This window comes from Thermothelomyces thermophilus, chromosome 3 (genome assembly GCF_000226095.1).
Source record: "Thermothelomyces thermophilus ATCC 42464 chromosome 3, complete sequence".
Classification (NCBI taxonomy): domain Eukaryota; kingdom Fungi; phylum Ascomycota; class Sordariomycetes; order Sordariales; family Chaetomiaceae; genus Thermothelomyces; species Thermothelomyces thermophilus.
Window position 1 is genome coordinate 1,591,936 of NC_016474.1, and position 16,843 is coordinate 1,608,778.

Here is a 16,843-nt window from a genome sequence, read left to right on the forward strand (position 1 = left end):
TAGGTGGCTCGGATCGGTAGGATTCCTGCTCGGTGCAACCCGTTAGTTCAAACAACGCATAACAGGACGGCTTCGCCGCCGAGTTAACCGGCGCTGGGAGGCAGCAACGCCGCAGAGCTGCTTTCCGGCCGAAGTGAAGAGAAACCACCAAAAAAGACAAAAAAAAAGAAACAAAAAAAAAAAAAACCACGCACCTGCCAATCCCGGAGTTGGAGGCAGAGAGATATGGTAATAGGGTTTCGAATTAGGGTAAGGAAACCTTCAACAAATGTGTCACACTAGAATCGAAGGACGCCTGCGGCCAAGCAAAGGAAGACTGGCCCGTCGTTCGTCTCAGAGAAGCAGCCCACTGTTACCGCAGACGGCCTGTCAATCTGAGACTTCGTCGGGAGGTGGGAGTGCCCGCGAGTGACGCTGGCAAATTCGGCCGCTATACGCAGAACATCGGGACGTTCAAATGGTGGTGCCCGTGGCAGAGGTACGCGGAGCGAGCGGGATCGGTTGTTTTCTTTTTTTGTTTTATTTCTCTTTGTTTCTTTCTTTTTTTGGTTGGGAGATTGTGGCCGATTCGCGTCGAACCCAGAAGATAATGGCGGGAACAGAATGGAAAATGCTCGGCCGAACAGCAGCGATGTGGGAAAAAACGGAACGGTCGTGGCAAGAAGTTGGCGGTACGATGGAAACAGCAGTGAAGCGAAGAAATGGCGTTCCAGAGGGCCAAAAAAAAAATGTGTTGGCACAAGGGGGGACGAGGCACCACGACTTTCTTGCTCGAGGTTGCCCAAAATCAGGAGGCTGCAGGTCGGCTTTGTGACAGAGGCCTGAGAGACCGGACGGCAGCTCGTCCAGAAGAGGAGTCTCAAATCAGATGCCGGAGCACGTGGTGATGAAGTGATGAGACAGGAAAAAAGGGAAGAAGAAATGAAAGACTGAACGACTGAGCGGGATTCGGGGGGTGCGTGAACGGAAGTGTTGTGTGCAGGGCGACCTGGAAGTTTCGATCGAGAGAGTACGGGATAAGCTCTGGGGTCACGACGGTTTTCGGCGAGTGGGAACACTTACTAGCGTACTGTACCTAAGCTAGGCCATCGGCCGACAGGCTGGGCAACGGTGGTGCACACGCCAGCGACGCGGGAGCCCCTGGAACGCATTCGGTGGCTCTTCCCGTTACTACACTAGTAGTTAGTTGGCTCGCGGCCAGAAAATCCAAGACATCCCATGCAGCTCCCAAGGTCCACCGGCCGAGACTCCACTAGACGCATCAATCTGGACACGCCGTAATTAGTTACAGAGTACGGCGTAATGCCTGGTAAGATCCTACACTAGTGGATGTTACGGATTACATTTACAAACCAGGCCCCAGGGACCTCGCTTCCTTTCTTCATTCGACCATCATTTCGTCCTGCGAGAGGGCACCATCCTCGCGTTGCATTCCGTCCAGCCAACGCCGGGAAGGGTCTCAGTCGTCAATGCCCGCCTCCGCAATGGGATGTACGGCCTCGGCTTGAGGCAATAACACGGGAGGGCTCAGGTTGGTCGCACCCCACGAACCTGTATATTGTTTGCATTTCTGAACCGGCTACCGGGTGGTCGCCATCTCTTGTTTTCATGTTTCATCATCTCATCTTCATCTCATCTCAGTCAGATCCTGCCCTTTTCTCACAGGGTCCTTCCCCGTTTTCAGGAGCGCTCCCTTTTTTTCCATTGTTGACACGGGCCCCGACGGATGGGCGCTGTGATTGGCCGATTTGGCAGATGAACGCCGCTACTTGCACTGTGGCATTGACCAGCTCCGCGCGACATGAGCAGGGCATCTGCTGCGGCGAGATGTTCAGCGCCGGGGGGAAGGAAGGGGGAGAGGAGCAAGGGAGCACAAACTGGTTGTACCGAAGTAACTCTCCAGACTCCAACTTTACCCTTTGCATGCATTTTTTCTCGATGCAATCGACTGTGGGTTAGATGATTTAATTTAGATCATCGCCCGAAGCCCAGAGTGTACTATGTAGCTACGGAATAATCTGTCCACCGTGCGCCCCGCCGCACTTTCGAATTCTTGAGGTCATCTCAACTTGGCTGCTCTTCTTTCTGTCCCTGACACGATGGAGCAGCCGGGCTGCAGACAGCACGAGCATTGCGGGGCAACGAATCGCGTTATTTGGCTGAGTGGCGCAAATGGAGAGATCCCGGACGGCTCACTGCGGAAGAGAGAGAGAGAGAGAGAGAGAACCCCTGCCGTGTCATCTCGTGTTGCATCCAGAAACACTTTCGGGTCGAACAATGCCCATTTCTGTCGCTTGTCCGTTGCCGCAATTCGTGAGTGAGCTCGCTCAAACTTCGGAGCAATCGTGGCGGTGTCAGGCGACTTGGTCTGCGTCACCGAGGTCCCACCTCGCCAAACGAACGGGGTTTGCGCTCTCTCAATTCCTTTGTCGAATAGCCAACTCGGGCCATCGAGATGGCACGTTCCGAGGCGGCAGGCGATCCTGCTGCACGTAAAAGGGAGATGCCGCAAACAAGCGGCGAAGCGAGGCACGACTGCAGCTGTCCTGCAACCATGTTTATGCTCCCGGCGCGTGCTGCAGTCCAGCCGTGGCTGCCCGAAAGTTGCTGAGTGGCCTGGGTATTTTACTCGAGCAACTAACTGCCTTGTCCGTAGCCGAAAAGGGAACTAACTGGATTCGACCCCAGACGCTGCTTTTTCTCCGGTCTCAAGTACCGAGTGTACTCTGGTAAAGCGATCGCGCGAGCAAGCAACAGCACACTCGCTGCGGCTGGCCCCAATCTGGTTCGGGTCCTGAGCGAAGACGCGAGATGTGATCCATTCGAAGAAATAACTAATCAAATAACATAAATAAAATAAATGAAAAAAAGGAAAAAGAAGGGAACATGCGGACAGATATCGCATTCAATGATGCCTCGATTTGTTCCGCACACCTGACCAGCGAAAGAAAGTCTCCTGCACTTTGTAGTGTGCAGGTATTGTATGTACAGTACATACCATACGTAAGGCAGATAGGTATCTAGCGAGTTCTTCTCCGTGGGGAAGATAACCAAAGATAGGCGCCTCTACGGAGGGAGTGGAGTGATTGTTTGCGCGGCGCGGCGTAGTATCTACAAACATGCACGGAATACACTCCATGGCTCGGCTATGGTATGAGGCGGAGAAGCTTGTTGAAGGTTAGAGAAATCCCGACGGGTCGGCGCCCGCGTCGTGTGCTACATAGCTACAGAGTAGGTACAGCGGAGCTGTGGAGGACAAGCACTTGTGACACCAGGTGCGGTGGGGGGGCCACCACTACCTCCACTACCGAACCACCACCTACCGAACCTTAAACGGGGTCATTCTTCCCCATTTCGCAACATTATGTACTCGTACACAGAAGGTAGGTACGCTGCCAACTCCGTATAGTGTCGTGCCTACATGGTGCTGTGTAGCCGCGCGTGTTGATGTTCACATCTCAACAGCGATGCTCCATCACCGCTTGAAAGGAAAAGGCGGGGTACATACCTAGGAATGGGCACACCCCCACCACTACCGCTGACGCGGAGTCAGTCGAGTCCTACGCGAGACAAGTCAACTCATCTGCCAAAGCTCCAAGCGAGGGCTATACTGTAGTTCGTAGATATATTACGTAGCCGTCCTCTGAACTGACGCTGGTGTCAAACTTCGAATTTGTCTTCAAACAACCGCGCAGTAGACACCGGGTTGCTCCCTCCGGATCAACGCTATATGCATCATCTTAACTACCAAGTAATTCTCTTCGTCTGTGCGAATAACCGATCAGTCTGACGTTCCGGCATTCAGTCAGGCACCCAGGCACGCGCCCAGGCACATCCAGGCACACCAAGGCACAGGCACACGGCAACAACGGTCACGAGGCCAGGCCAACATGGGGCTGGATCCGCTATGATGAGTTCATTACATCGTCTTTCCCCATCGGTAGAGTAGTGTACAGTATAGTACATACATAGTATATCTAATCCAGGGCGGATCCCCTTCCCAGCAGCGGCCCACGGAAACCTAGAAATCTAGAAAACGAGAGCCTCGAATCTCCTCTGCTCTAATCTCTGATGGAACGCTCCGGACACGGGCATGACGCAATGACTTTGCAGTCTCGCACGCTTGGACTGCAGGATGCAGCGCATGCCCAGAGACGACGTCAGCGGCGTCTATCGAGCGTTGGGCTCAGTTTTATTCTCACTTTCATTTTCCCCTTCTCGCTCGTCTCTCTTCTTGTCTTATCCCCTTCTTGTATCTTCCAGAAAATAGGAATGACATAGGAGGAGTTGTCCACTTTAGACTGTATGTATGTACATGCATACATACATACATGCATACTACAGTACATACAGAATATTCCTGTGTGAAGGAAGGGAAGAAAAAAGCAATCAACGAAACGCCAATTCGTCGCGCTCATCCAATCATCGTCCAATCAGCCAGCCACCGTCCAACCACTAGTGCAGTGATGGGTTGTCCTCTCTCGCGCGTGCGAGTCGAGACACGGTGCGCTGCAATGTGTTGAGAGAGAGGGTGTGGTAGGTCAGGCCGTGGCTGTTGCTGCTGCTACCGCCGCCTCTTTCGAGACCCGGCCGGTCCTACACCACCGACCGAGTAGTTACTGCGTACTACGCCCAGAGAAGGCGGGTATGTACTGTACATACATACACGCACGCCTACTTTACGTATGTGCATGTGTCCCTGCATACAGGCACTATCCGTGCCGGCTACTCTGTAATCCCGTAGGTGCAAGTACGAAGTAGGTAGGCTGGACGATGCTGGGCAACGCCGGAGATCCGCCTCGGTGGGAAAGCAGTGTAACGGGGCCCCATACCCGCTAACTAGTGCGTAACCACCAAACACCTCCCCTCTTTTTTCCCTCGTCTACATATCTTACCTTGCTGGGTGATCTCCCGCTGCGTAGAGAGATGGGTTAAGAGATACTAAACACCTACCTAATCTACCTCGTGCTTGTGCACCAACAAAAGTATCCGTACCTACCTCCCCCGTGCCCCGTCAACGCGCAGACCAAGGGGACAAGTCCAAGACATGGGCGGGGCACTCCGGGCGGGTTAAGCTCCCAGTTCCAGGTCTCGGGCGGTTCCATACCCATACCGGACGGATCAATTAACTAACGTTACTCCACAACTGGTATGTACTGTACGTGAGACGTAATGACTGCGTAGCTCGGAGGATCGCGGCGGCTCGGCGACGTTCCGGAAGAGCCGATGACGGGCCCCTCGGTCAATCGGTATGCGGTGAGGCGGCGCGCTGCGAGTAGAACAATCGAAGAAAGTGGACGGAGTATATACCGGAGCAATCCGTATACTATACGTACGTCCGCTTTTCCTCCCTCGTAAGGGCTCGTCATGGGCATTGTCTCGACCCTGTTCTGTGTCGCACGTCGAGAATTGTTTATGTGGTGTAAGAGTGGGCGGTCCAATGATAGGCTGGCTCGAGAAGAGAGTCGTCGTCAGCGCGCTGCGGGAATCAAACTCGCATCGTTCAATGACCGTACGCGTGTTCCGTATTGTTACAGGAACAGAGAAGGGACGAGAGTTGGGGGGGAGAGAGAGGGGCCAAGGTCCGTCACCGCTGGTTTTTCTGGTTCACAATGTCTGAGAGCGAGTCGCGAGGCGCGGCAGATGGAGCGCGCTCTGCTGCGCCCTTATAATCCGTACAGGTACGGAATAACTAATCCGTATATACACACAGCAGGCTTCTTGAGCGATTTGATTGTATGTACGGAGTAAGTACGGATATATTACCAGATCTGCCCACCGTGTTTCAGGTGGACCTCGAAGGCCCCACCCCCATTGAAAATGCGCCAAAAGCCAAGTTTCCCGCTCGACTCCTCCCGTTGGCTCCGAGCCGTCGGAAAATGGATTCGAGAATCCTAAAAAGCGAAGGCGCCAAATCCCAACACCACATACATTCCCACCTACCGAGTAGTGTTGTTTGTACGCCGCAGTGTCGCACTGTAGTCGACAACACAGCCGATGCAGATGGCGTCGTCATGCCCTACTACGGCTGCAACACGGCAACGGCAGGCGGGAGAAGCGCACATACGCTAATAAACAGAGCGTAGATGCCTTTCTTTGTTCGTGCCGCAGAGGCCTCGCACTGCGCGCAATAATAACACATTTGCCAACATTCTCTTCATGAGATTCATGAGAGCAAGAATTGCAACGACTCTGCAGGAATTTCATTTCCTTCTCAAAAGACGAACTGCGATCCGTATAAGTGAGCGCTCTCGACGACTTGACTTTGGCGGTCATCGGCGGGGGGAGCAAGCTCAGAGATCACCGCTGCTCTGTGTTTCGTGCGTTCCAAGGACTGCTATTGCTCGTAGTCAGCAGTCGATAGATACTCTGTAATCTTGATCTATCCCATTTAAAAAACAAGCGGCAGTCCGACCCTTGGCGGGGTACTTTATCAATTACACCGCGGTAAAGGCCGATTACCGCAGAAGGAGGACCTGCGTGAGCAGGCTATATACGGACACATTCCATAATCCTTCAAACTGTCGAGTATCCCGATGGTCGACTATCAATGATATGAAAGCACGCCGGACCCGCCCCAGCAAGCAAGCAACCTTGGCCCAAGATGATGAAACTGATGAGAAAAGGAAAACCCTTCAAAGTTTGATTAACCTGATAACAATGGTATCATGGGTTGTACAATCTCCCCTCTTACCCCCCCCCCCCGGGTTCCGGTTCCCAGGTCTGGCCTTACCTCCTGAACGCATCGATGTTCAGTCGGCCCTTCCCCGCTTAGAAGGCCCCGGCGACCTCGACCGCGAATCGCTGTAATATCTCCTCCGCTTCCCGCCGCTCGGTCCCGCCGGACTCCTCGCCGGCGAGCGGGGCGACCGGCTCCTGCCGCGCCCCCGACCCCTATCGCGATACCCACCATTCCTATACCCGTCTCGGTCATCTTCCCAATACCCGCCGCCCCTCCCTGGCGCGCCGCCGCCACCACGACGACGATCACCACCACCTCTCCCATTACCCGCTGCTCCTCGCGGCGACGGCGACGGCGGGGGCAAGGGACTCCTCGACGGCGTTCTCGATCTCGACAAGGACCGTGAGTAAGAATCCCCCCTCCCCCTTCCGCCGCCACCACCACCAGCACCCCCCGGCACGCCCCCGCCCCGCTCCACCGACCGGCTACGGCTGCGACTGTACCGCCTCTGCCTCCTCGCGGGCGGCGGGCTGGGCGAATACGAGCCTCCCCTGCGACGCTTCCCCGCGGCGCCCGCGGGGCCCGCGACGGGCGATGGCGAGCGGGGAGGGGACCGGGAACGGGATGGCGAGCGCGAGCGTGAGACGGAGCGAGAATAAGAGCGGCCGCGGCGCCGCGCCGGCGACGGAGACCGCGAGAGCGACCTCGAGCGCGAGCGTGATGCTGACCAGGGACTCGGCGAGCGGCTGTAGCTCCTCCCGCGACCGCGACCGCGACCGTCCCGCGTTCGGCTCGGGCTCGGGCTTCGGCTCGGCGTGCGGCTTATACTACGGCGGCCCCTGGCGGCGGCTCGGCGCCGAACAGGTGAGCGGGAGCGGGAGCGAGAGCGAGAGCGGGAGCGGGAGAGGGAAGGCGAGCGGGAGGGCGAGCGACCCGTCGAGATGGAGCGCGTGTAACTGCGGCTGCGCGAGTACGACCTGCCCCTGCGCGGCGGGGTGCGCGAGACGGAACGGCCCCGGCCGCGGCCGCGGTCGATGGCCCGGCGGGGAGTCCGAGACCGGGACCGGGACGGAGACCGGGACGGGGAGCGGGAGCGGGATGAGTATGACGAATAGGAAGAGTAGCTCGAGACGGAATCCGAGTCGGAATCGTGGACCGGGGGAGGCAGCGTGGGTTTGGGCATGTTGGCGAGGTAGTTGCGCATCTCGTCGGTGAGGAAGCCCATCTTGATAGCGGTGAAGTAGTTGATGGCGAAGCGGAGGTTGGCCGCGGTGTCGTGCGGGAAGATACCCTGGAAGCTCGGCTGCAGCGCCTCGTCGCTCATGCGGGCCTTGAGCTTGGCCGTGCCCATGTTCTCCTGCAGGTCCTCGAAGAGGATCTTGATGTAGACGCGGCTCGCCGATGTCGTATCTTCCTGGGTCAGGCGGATGACCGAGAAGACGTGCCAGCCGATGGCGTCCGAGGCAAGCAGGTGACTGAAGAAGCGGGCAATGTTCCGCAGCTTGTTGGTCTCGTACCGGTGGATGGTCGAGTAATACTTCATAAAGGACTCCTCAAAGAGCTCCATCCACATGCGGTTGATCCGCGCGAACCGCTCCCCCAGCAAGCCCATGAACTTGAGATAGACCTTCTCCTGCGCGCATGACTCGACGATCATGGACACGAGCTCGGGCTCCTGGCCGGGGGGCAGCCGCAGCTTCATCAGCTTGTGCGCCGCTTCCTCCGGGTCGGCGCTGGACTGGATGGTGAGGTAGATGGTGCGCCTGAGGTTGACGAGGTCCGCGTTGCTCTGATCCTTGATCTCGAGCGCCTTCTGCTCCTCGTCCTCCTCGTCTTCGTCGCTCTCTTCCTCCTCCTCCTCGTCGTCGTCCTCCTCCTCGTCGCTCCCCTCGCCCAGAATCTCCGCCTTGAGCTTCTTATACTCCTCCTCGTTCGCTTCCCAGTCCGGGTCGTACTTGAAGACGTTCAAGCCGTCCTGGGTGTCGATGTCTTCGTCGAGCCCGATGCGATGGGTGATCTGATCCTCCTCCTCGATCAGGTCGAGCTCCTCCCTGATCACCGGGTTGTCCTTGTACCTGTCCTTGCGCACCTGGAACAGCACCTCGATCATGTACTGGGTGCGGCGGTCGATGTCGGCCTCGTGCAGGATGTTCCTGAACTGGTCAAAGACGGCGTTGGTGGTCCTCGGCGACATCTCCTCCAGGAACAAGCCGACCTCGCGCATGAGGCCGACGGCGATCTCGACGCTGTCATCGGTCGGCTTCGCCAGCAGCAGCAGCAGGATCTGGGCGGCCAGCGTCTCGTGCACGACCTGGTGGTTCACCAAGTGGGCGATGAACATGGTCGAGGAGAGGCAGACGGCCTTGTCGTTGCGCTTGAAGGCCTTCCGGAACCGCATGATGAGCCGCTTGACCAGAAGCTCGCCGACCTGGGGCAGCTTGGTGTTGCAGATGGCGGCGAGGCAGGCGTAGATCGGGGTGAAGGGCAGGCTGGCGTGCTGGGCCTTGAGCAGGCTCTGGCAGAACAGGCCGCGGCCGCGGATGAGGTTCTCGCCAAAGAGCTCGGGCACCACGTACTTGATGTTGGCCGTGTTGACCTTGTTGACGAGACCGTTGATGGACTTCTTCAGGGCGTCCCAGGCCATGCGCTGGTACTCCTTGGTGCTCTTGTCGGTGATGGCGGCCTGCAGGGCGCGCAGCTTGTGGGGCGGCAGGTACACGCCCTGGCTGCGCATGTTCAGCAGCTTCTGGTACTCGGCCCGCGCGTCCGCCAGCTTCTCTTCCTCTGTCTTTGCGGGAGCTGCTGGCGGCGGCGTGCGCTCCTTCTTGGGCGGCCGGTACCTGTCGGCATCGCGGCGCGCGGGAGGGGGGTAGCGTCTCCTCGGGGGGGACCTAGCGGGCGACCGGTCATGAGAGCGCGGGCGGGAGCGATCACGGGGTGATGGCGACCGCCTTCGAGGAGGCGGCGGACTGGGGGATCTCGCCGAGGGGGACCTGTCGCGGGAGGGACTGCGGGACGCATCTCTCGGGGCGGGTGAGACGCCGCGGTCGTAGTCTCGCGAGGCTCTCGAGTCCCTAGATAGAGACCGTCCACGACGAGGGCTCGGGGAGCGACGGCGGTCGACGGGGGATGGGGAACGGTCGTCGTCCGGGGAGTAACGGCGGCGCGCCGACGTTTCTGAGTCGGACGACGCCATCTCTTCTTCTGCGGTTCAGTCAGGAAAAGAAGTGGCTTCCCGAAGAGAGCAGAGAGATTGCCCTGTCAATGGACAGGACAAATCTGCAACAGCCGAGATTCCAAATGGCGGCGAGGGGTGCCCCGGGTTGGATCCAAGGCAAGCGCGATGGCATTTGTTATTTCGTCGAGCAAGCAACGGGGAAAGAACGCCTCGGCCAAAAATGTTATTTGACGAGGCTGGTGCAGCCAAGACGTGAGGCGGCCCCACTCTGCGTTAGGCTGCTGCCGGGGGTGGGGGAGGGAGATTTGTTCTGGCCGCGAGCTGTAACTAACTAATAAGTTACTGGACGCGCTACGGAGTACGGATGTAGTCCGTAGTTAGTAAGCTAACCAACGCGAACCCCCCTGGCCGCATTTTCGGGAAGGTCACCGTGGCGCAACGCTTCTCGCTAGCGCGGGACCTGGACGACAGCTTTCATCCAAGGTCACGTCCCGACAAATCCACGAGCTGCCGTAGTCGAACGCACCGCAAAAACACCCAAACGAACAAACCGGCAACTCGACTACGCCAATTTTTCGACGTCGCTCATTCCCACCCATAACCAAAGACCCCGATCAATTTCCTCTTCCATCACCGCTCTTGACAATGGTACATGACTCCTTCGGTCGACACAGTCGATCAACTTAGACGAAGCCGACTTCCCCTTCTCTCTTTATTTTTATTTATTTTTTTTGTTTGTTTCAGTAACAAACTCAAAACTAACCATGCTATCCCACGGCCACGACAGCTCGACAAACTCGTCGGTCTCGCCATGCTCGTGGCCGCCTCGGTCGTCTTCCTGTACTACACCATCTGGACCCTCTTGATGGTACGCGCCCGCCCGCCTCCCACGCATCTTCGCATTCCCCTATCACCATTTCCTCATAATTTTCCCTCTCTCGCTCTCTCTCTCTCTTTTTTTTTTTTAAAAAAAATACTAAAGCAAACTTCAACACAACAGCCCTTCGTCGACGCGGATCACCCCCTCCAAAACTTCTTCCCCCCGCGCGTCTGGGCGATCCGCATCCCCGTGATCCTGATCCTCCTCGGGTCCGCCGTGGTCGGCTCCTTCCTCAGCGTCGTCATGATCCGCAGTAACCGGAAGAAGGCGGCCAAGGCCAAGGCCGCGGCGGCCAAGAAGAAGGCTTGAAGGGGAGGGGGAAGAGAACGGGGCGCAGATTCGGTTGCCAAAAGGGGGCAAAGGGAGAGAAAAGAGAGAGAGAGAGAGAAGGGGGGGTTGAATCAACGCGCCTCGGAGCGTCGAGGAGGAGAGATCCTGACAAACAATTTTATATTGTTCTGTTCTGGCAGGCTGGTCGGACGGCTAATATAATATGCTTGTGAACCGGTCGGTTGTTCTGCATGTCCCTCCGTGGCGGGTTTGGGGGCCCGGGGGGGGGGGGGGTGTTTGATACGGGCTCTGAAGCATCTTGGGGTATGAGGACGATGTTTGCAGAATGAATAACACCAAACTAATTCACCAGCTTCTCTATACGAGGCAGATGCTTGTGAGCGAGTTGTCCACCGTGACGTTGATGGCTCGGTATCGTGGTTCTCTACGGGGTACATGTACGTCTGTAGATGCCACCGCCTCCTTCCACTTAATCGCTCAGGCCAGTAAGAAATGTTTACTTAGCACTGTCACGCTGACAAGACCACTCCATCTTCCATTTCACAAGACCAGATATTATACTGTCAATGACATGCACGTCGCTCGATAGGTAGATATCTATCTAACCCTAAGCCCATCCAATAGCGCTATCAAAACCAGGTAAGAGTCAGGCACTGCACCATGCTCGCAATGGCGAGCCTCTTCAGGAACAAATTATAATGAATAGCAGGTAACCCTATCAGAATCCGATCAAGGCCGAACCCCAAAGCGCCGAACCGAAACAGAGGAGTGGAGTGAGACACACAAGAAAACCGTCGACTGTCTCCAACCACTGCCCTGGAAGAATGCCAATACCTTGTTATGCCCCAATGCAGTTCAGTGAGCAAACTGGTCCGGATACAACGGACCCTCTGCACAACAGATATCATTCCAACCCACACACGGCTCGGCAACGTCCAAAAATCGTGGCTGGCGCATCCAGGACACAACACACCGCTAGACAGATCCGGTTCCAAGACCGATCCCGAACCCGAGCCGCGGGGCGTGATGGCTAAATCAAGCAGAACAGGTGCCAAAGCCACCCGGACGCTCCTTAGACCCGCTGATCCGCAAAGTCAAGGACCTCACAGTCATCCTCGAAGAACCCATCTTCATCCTGCAGCGATGCGGCCCCCCGTCGTCGGCGGGTAGTCACCACAATCTGCGCGTCGTCGTCGCCCGTCCTCTGCAGAATCCTTTCCATTGCAGATGCTGGCAGAGCGCGCGAATCGTCGAGGGCCAGGCTGAACGGGTCGTCATCGAGGAGCTGAGGCACGCCGAGGTCGAGCCTGGTCGCCTGGATCGGCTGGCCGAATACCCACGGGCCGGACGGCTTGGATGAGGCGGCCGGCGTATCTTGGGCTTGAGCCTGTCGAGAGCCCTTCTTGCGGCGCGGAGTGGACTCTTGCGGGGTTTCGTCGAGCGAAGTGGCTGCCATGGGAGCCGTGAGATCCGCCTCCTGCTGGGCGGGCCCCAGTTCGTACAGCGCCACTCGCCTGTCCGTATGAAACGGCTGATACGGAGCGCTCGATTCTATCTCGGCCTGGGGGATAGAGGACTCGGCGCTGAGATCCTGCACTCGTGTGCGTAGCCGGGGCTGGTTGAGAACCAAGGTGTTGTCGGCTGCGTCCAGGTTCTCAACGTCAAGGAACTCGTCCGGGTCCAGGATATGCTTGACTAGCGGGGACAAGACATGGTCTGGCAACAGCGGAACCTGGAAGTCGGCGTATCGGGAAAGGCGCGGCGCACGCTTGTCGGAAGTCCCCGAGAGCGCCCGCCGGCTCTTAGCCGGGAACGTCCGAACAAGGCCGTTACCAAGAACGAAGAGCGAGTGGGCCCTCTTGCCAGAAACCCAGATCACGCAAGCTGATCGGGGGAGCGAGGAGGAGCTCGGGAGGGAGACTCTGTTCTCTCCAGTGTGCCGAAGCTGGTTGATTGCGTTGCCGGTCTTGCCTAGCGAATGGCTGATGCTCGCGGCGATGACCTTTCCGCCATGTGTGGCATATTCCCCGAGACCGGCGCCTGTCGTCGCCGGCGTGGTGGGGTTGCTCCTCCGTTGGCGGTTGATAAGCGGGCGCGCAACCTCACGAACTGAGCTCAGCGCGTTTGACGCGATTGAAACTGCCGAAGTCGTCGGCCCTTCCGAAGCCGCAGCTTGAGCCTGTTGACCCCGCCTGCGGCGCGGAGGGGGCCATGTAAATGCGCTCGATGGCAGGTCCAGCAGATGGACGGTGCCACGTTCCGTGACCATGGCCAGGCGCTCGCCATTAGGGCGCGTCCAGGCGACGTCGACAATGCGCGCGACCGTCATCCGGGAAAACTGCGCGACCTGGCGCACCCGCGGTCCGCCCGAGGGCGAGCCGGCGGCCTGCAGTGGCGAAGACTTGGTGAGTTGGATCCGCATCAGGTCCCATACACTTTGCACATCGCCCTTGCTGCTCGCGCTGAATAGCGAGAGGCCGGTCGGCGAGAAGGAAAGGAAGCTGCAGCCGTGAGGGATAGCGAAAGTGGCGATCGGATGCGGGTTGACCGAGGAGCTAAGGGTCTCGAGATCCAAGATGGAGACCAGCCCCGGTTCCTTGGCAATGGGCTGAGCAACCGTACCGTGCGTTGGTGGGAACTGCGAAGAATCGGCCCGCGTAGCCCCCGTTCCGCCCCAGCTCTGCGGAGCGAGAATCGGCGAGCGCTGTTGCGGCTGGTTCGGTTGCGGATTCCAATAGTTGTTCCACGCTTGCCAGCCCTGTTTGCCAACCCATTTCGCCCCCTGAATCAGCTCCTGCGTAGCGTCTCGCATAATCCTGTTCATGACGCTCTCTGTCAGGGGAAGGTCGAGATCGACATTGGCAGTTGGCAGCTGCGGCGGGGTCACCGATGCCAGGCCGGGCGCACGACCGGACGTCGGCACGGGAACCAGCGCCCGCAGCGCAATCTGGGAGGAGGGAGCGGCGGGACAGTAGGCGATCCATCTGCCGCTGACGCTGAGAATCGCAACCTGCGGCCGAGGACGTGAAGGAGCAGGGGAACGGCTCCGTTCCGACTCCTGGGCGGCCTCCCCTCCCTTGGGCGGTTGCTGGAGTGTGGTCCAGAGCTTGCCGTGGCAACGGAAGTGGAACGGGTGCTCGTTAGCGGCGGGCGCCTGCCGGTAGATCCAGCATTCACCCGTGACGCCAGAGGACACGACAACATTGCCGCCATCGGCATGAATGTGGAATGCCCCCGTCGGCGGAGGCGCCTTGAAGCCCGGGCTGGTGATGGGCGACTTGAGGGAGACCTTGGGCGCGTCGAGGAGAACGCTCACTCGACGACCCGTCTTCAACGAGAAAACCTCGACCGTGGTCTGGTAAGAGTCGACGAACCCAGGGGCAACCCGGTTGCCAAGATTCCTAGTCGCCGGGTCGGGGCTTGCGTTGCTCATCGCCTCCGACCTCTCGGCAGAGACCGCGTCGTAGTCTCCGTCGGCAGCGCCTTCGGGCGCCGGCGGCGGGAACACTGGACCGTGGATGACCACGGCCACCAGGGGATACAGGCCAGAGCTCTCGGGCGTCCACGGCAGTATCTTGGCGTGATAGACGCCTCCGCGCAGCCCTTTCAGGCCGGCGGCGCTCTCGAGGCCCCGTTTCCCGACTGAGAACACCTCGAGCCCTCCTTCATATCCCGCTAGGACCACTGCGTCCTTTCCAGGCACGCGGTCGGTATCCTGCGGCGAGAGGGTGTCAAAGCCAAAATAGTAGCCTCTCTCGCCGGCCTTCATCCCCGTCTGTGGCTGCAGATCAAGGTCGACTGCAGGGGCGCCATAGAAGTGGGGCTGCGGTTGGTGCGGAAGAGGCGGGTTGGAGGCAGCCCTGAGCTGGGCATAATGCGAGTGCATCGAGCTGCGTCTCGTCGCGGCGGCGGCGAGCTGGAGATGGGGATCCGGAGGCGAGTACTGATTCTCCATGTGGAAGCTCAGCGGCCGGCGGCCGGCGGTTGGCGGAGAGGCCGAGGACGGATAGTAGCCTCCGGCCGGTCTCGGTGAGGACCAGCCGGAGCGGATCCCGCGCGTGTCCTCGTAAGAGGACGGGGCTGTGGGCGGGGACTCCCCCGCCAGGCTGATGAGGTTCCCCGGGGACCCGGCCATTCCTGGACCAAGCCCTCTTGCCCACTCCCTCGTGCTCGGTGAGTTACTAGTTGCGTATGATGTCGAGGAGACCGCGTCCAGCAACGGCGAAGCGGTGTGGTTGTCGTTCGAAGACAGGCTGGAGGGTTTCATCTCGGGAGAGATGACGGGCGAGGGGTTGGGGGACGGTACTTTGGTGGCATTTCCGCTGCTTGTGGCATGGTCAGCCTCGGGCACCCCCGCCAAGGCGACAGACTCGTCCGGCAGTCACCACAGCACCGAGGAGACTCACGAGAACTTGGCACCATGTTTCGTCACCGCTGCGACCACGCCGCCGCCTTCTTTGCCATTCTTCCGGTCCTTCTTCGAGCCTGTCTCAGGATGGAGAGGTCAGCCCCAGGCCTGAATCCAGCCGTGGTTATGTGCGAAGGACGCGAATCGCTTGTCTGGACTACGCAAAGGTCCAATGCTGTCTGTTTGGGCGGGGAGTTCCGCGGTGATGGACGACCCAGACGTACCTGGCATGAACGGCAACCAGAGGAGCACGACGAGCAGCGGCCTGCCCGAGCGGAGGTAGTAGCGTCACCTCGCGCCAAGCCAAGAGTGATATGTGCCCGGCGAGCAAGCGATGCCGAAGGAGGCCGTAGTATAAAGGGAGACGGAGCCTTTTGGGAAACTGGAGCGGCTGCAAGTCGACTGCGTTCGAGGTAGGACGGTGGTAGAACGCCAGGCTGTTGTTTGACGGGTAGTATACGCGAACGATCGAAGGCGGCTGGAACTCGAAGAGAGCGGCAGCCGCGGGTTGTGAGTCTATGGGAGGCCCTGGCCAAGCGAATAGGGGCGGCAATCTACCGCCTCGAGGAAACAACAAACGCCCGACTATGCAAAAAGGTGCGAAGGAAAAAAAAAGAAAAGGCAAACGTTGGTCTGGTTGGTTCCGTTATTGTCAGTAAGGAGTGGAATGATGACGGTTATGCTTGAGGAAGTGGTGGAAGGAGGAATGGTTGTGTAGCCAGAGAGCCCACTGGGGGTGCTTTCCCGCTGGGCTGTGTGACTCGTTGCGAGGCGGCTTGGGATTGACGTGACTGACAGGCGCAACCACCCGCTAGGCGTCGCGTACCGGGTACGGAAAGGCGGGGCTTGCTGCAGGAGGCAGGCCCAAGACGGCAAGTCCAGGAGGGGTTTGTGCCTGGGGTCTCAGGGTTGGTGGGGTCGAGCCCACGCGCTACCTTAGATGTTGGGGGGGCTATCAAGCTGTGAAGGGAATAGCGCCAAGAGATCTTCAGACGAGCATCAGCGCTATCGGGATTCTAATGATGAACAGGGCGGATATATATATTGCTGCTGGTTATCACTGGCCGCTTTGCTTTTCGTCAACTGGGGCGGGAGTGAAACTTCAAAGAGCAAGAATGCGGATAGTTTCGTTAGATGTACGGAGCAAGAAAGGTATCGAACTTCTGTTGCAAAGAGAATTGGGAATTCAGTTCTTGCGGTAGCGGGCCTGACCGAGCAAGATCTCAAAAAGACAGAGCCAACACGTGCAGGCAGCCTAGGGAGTCATGGGAACGTATCGGAGGACCCTAGTGTCCACTTCTGGCGCAGGCTCAAGCCGCTGCTTCCCGGGCCTCGCCTCATCCTTAGTCTTAGTGTAAGTCGAGTACTGTAGTTACTCTTTTCAGGTATCCAAGCGGAACGCCG

At 58.4% G+C, this 16,843-nt stretch overlaps 3 protein-coding genes across 3 annotated transcripts; 1 reads left to right on the forward strand and 2 right to left on the reverse strand.

Annotated features, from left to right (window-relative positions):
* Window positions 1–6,343: 6,343 nt before the first annotated feature.
* Window positions 6,344–9,966, reverse strand: MYCTH_2303950 (uncharacterized protein). Its single transcript, XM_003662802.1, has one exon. It carries the CDS (start codon window positions 9,876–9,878, stop codon window positions 6,753–6,755), a length of 3,126 nt encoding a protein of 1,041 aa, XP_003662850.1. The 5' UTR covers window positions 9,879–9,966; the 3' UTR covers window positions 6,344–6,752.
* Window positions 9,967–10,360: 394 nt separating this feature from the next.
* MYCTH_2315106 (uncharacterized protein) lies at window positions 10,361–11,304 on the forward strand. Its single transcript, XM_003662803.1, has 3 exons — window positions 10,361–10,508; window positions 10,648–10,728; window positions 10,861–11,304. Exons 1-3 carry the CDS (start codon window positions 10,506–10,508, stop codon window positions 11,047–11,049), a joined length of 273 nt encoding a protein of 90 aa, XP_003662851.1. The 5' UTR covers window positions 10,361–10,505; the 3' UTR covers window positions 11,050–11,304.
* Window positions 11,305–12,021: 717 nt separating this feature from the next.
* MYCTH_2303954 (uncharacterized protein) lies at window positions 12,022–16,194 on the reverse strand. The gene has a single exon (XM_003662804.1). It carries the CDS (start codon window positions 15,164–15,166, stop codon window positions 12,104–12,106), a length of 3,063 nt encoding a protein of 1,020 aa, XP_003662852.1. The 5' UTR covers window positions 15,167–16,194; the 3' UTR covers window positions 12,022–12,103.
* Window positions 16,195–16,843: the final 649 nt, after the last annotated feature.

What these genes read in the sequence shown, in the direction of transcription:
- MYCTH_2303950 (XM_003662802.1), bottom strand. Translation starts at nt 9,878, where the DNA reads ATGGCGTCGTCCGACTCAGAAACGTCGGCGCGCCGCCGTTACTCCCCG.
- MYCTH_2315106 (XM_003662803.1), top strand. An exon ending in CCATCTGGACCCTCTTGATG is followed by an intron (nt 10,729 to 10,860) that starts GTACGCGCCCGC and finishes TCAACACAACAG; the next exon opens with CCCTTCGTCGACGCGGATCA.
- MYCTH_2303954 (XM_003662804.1), bottom strand. Translation starts at nt 15,166, where the DNA reads ATGGCCGGGTCCCCGGGGAACCTCATCAGCCTGGCGGGGGAGTCCCCG.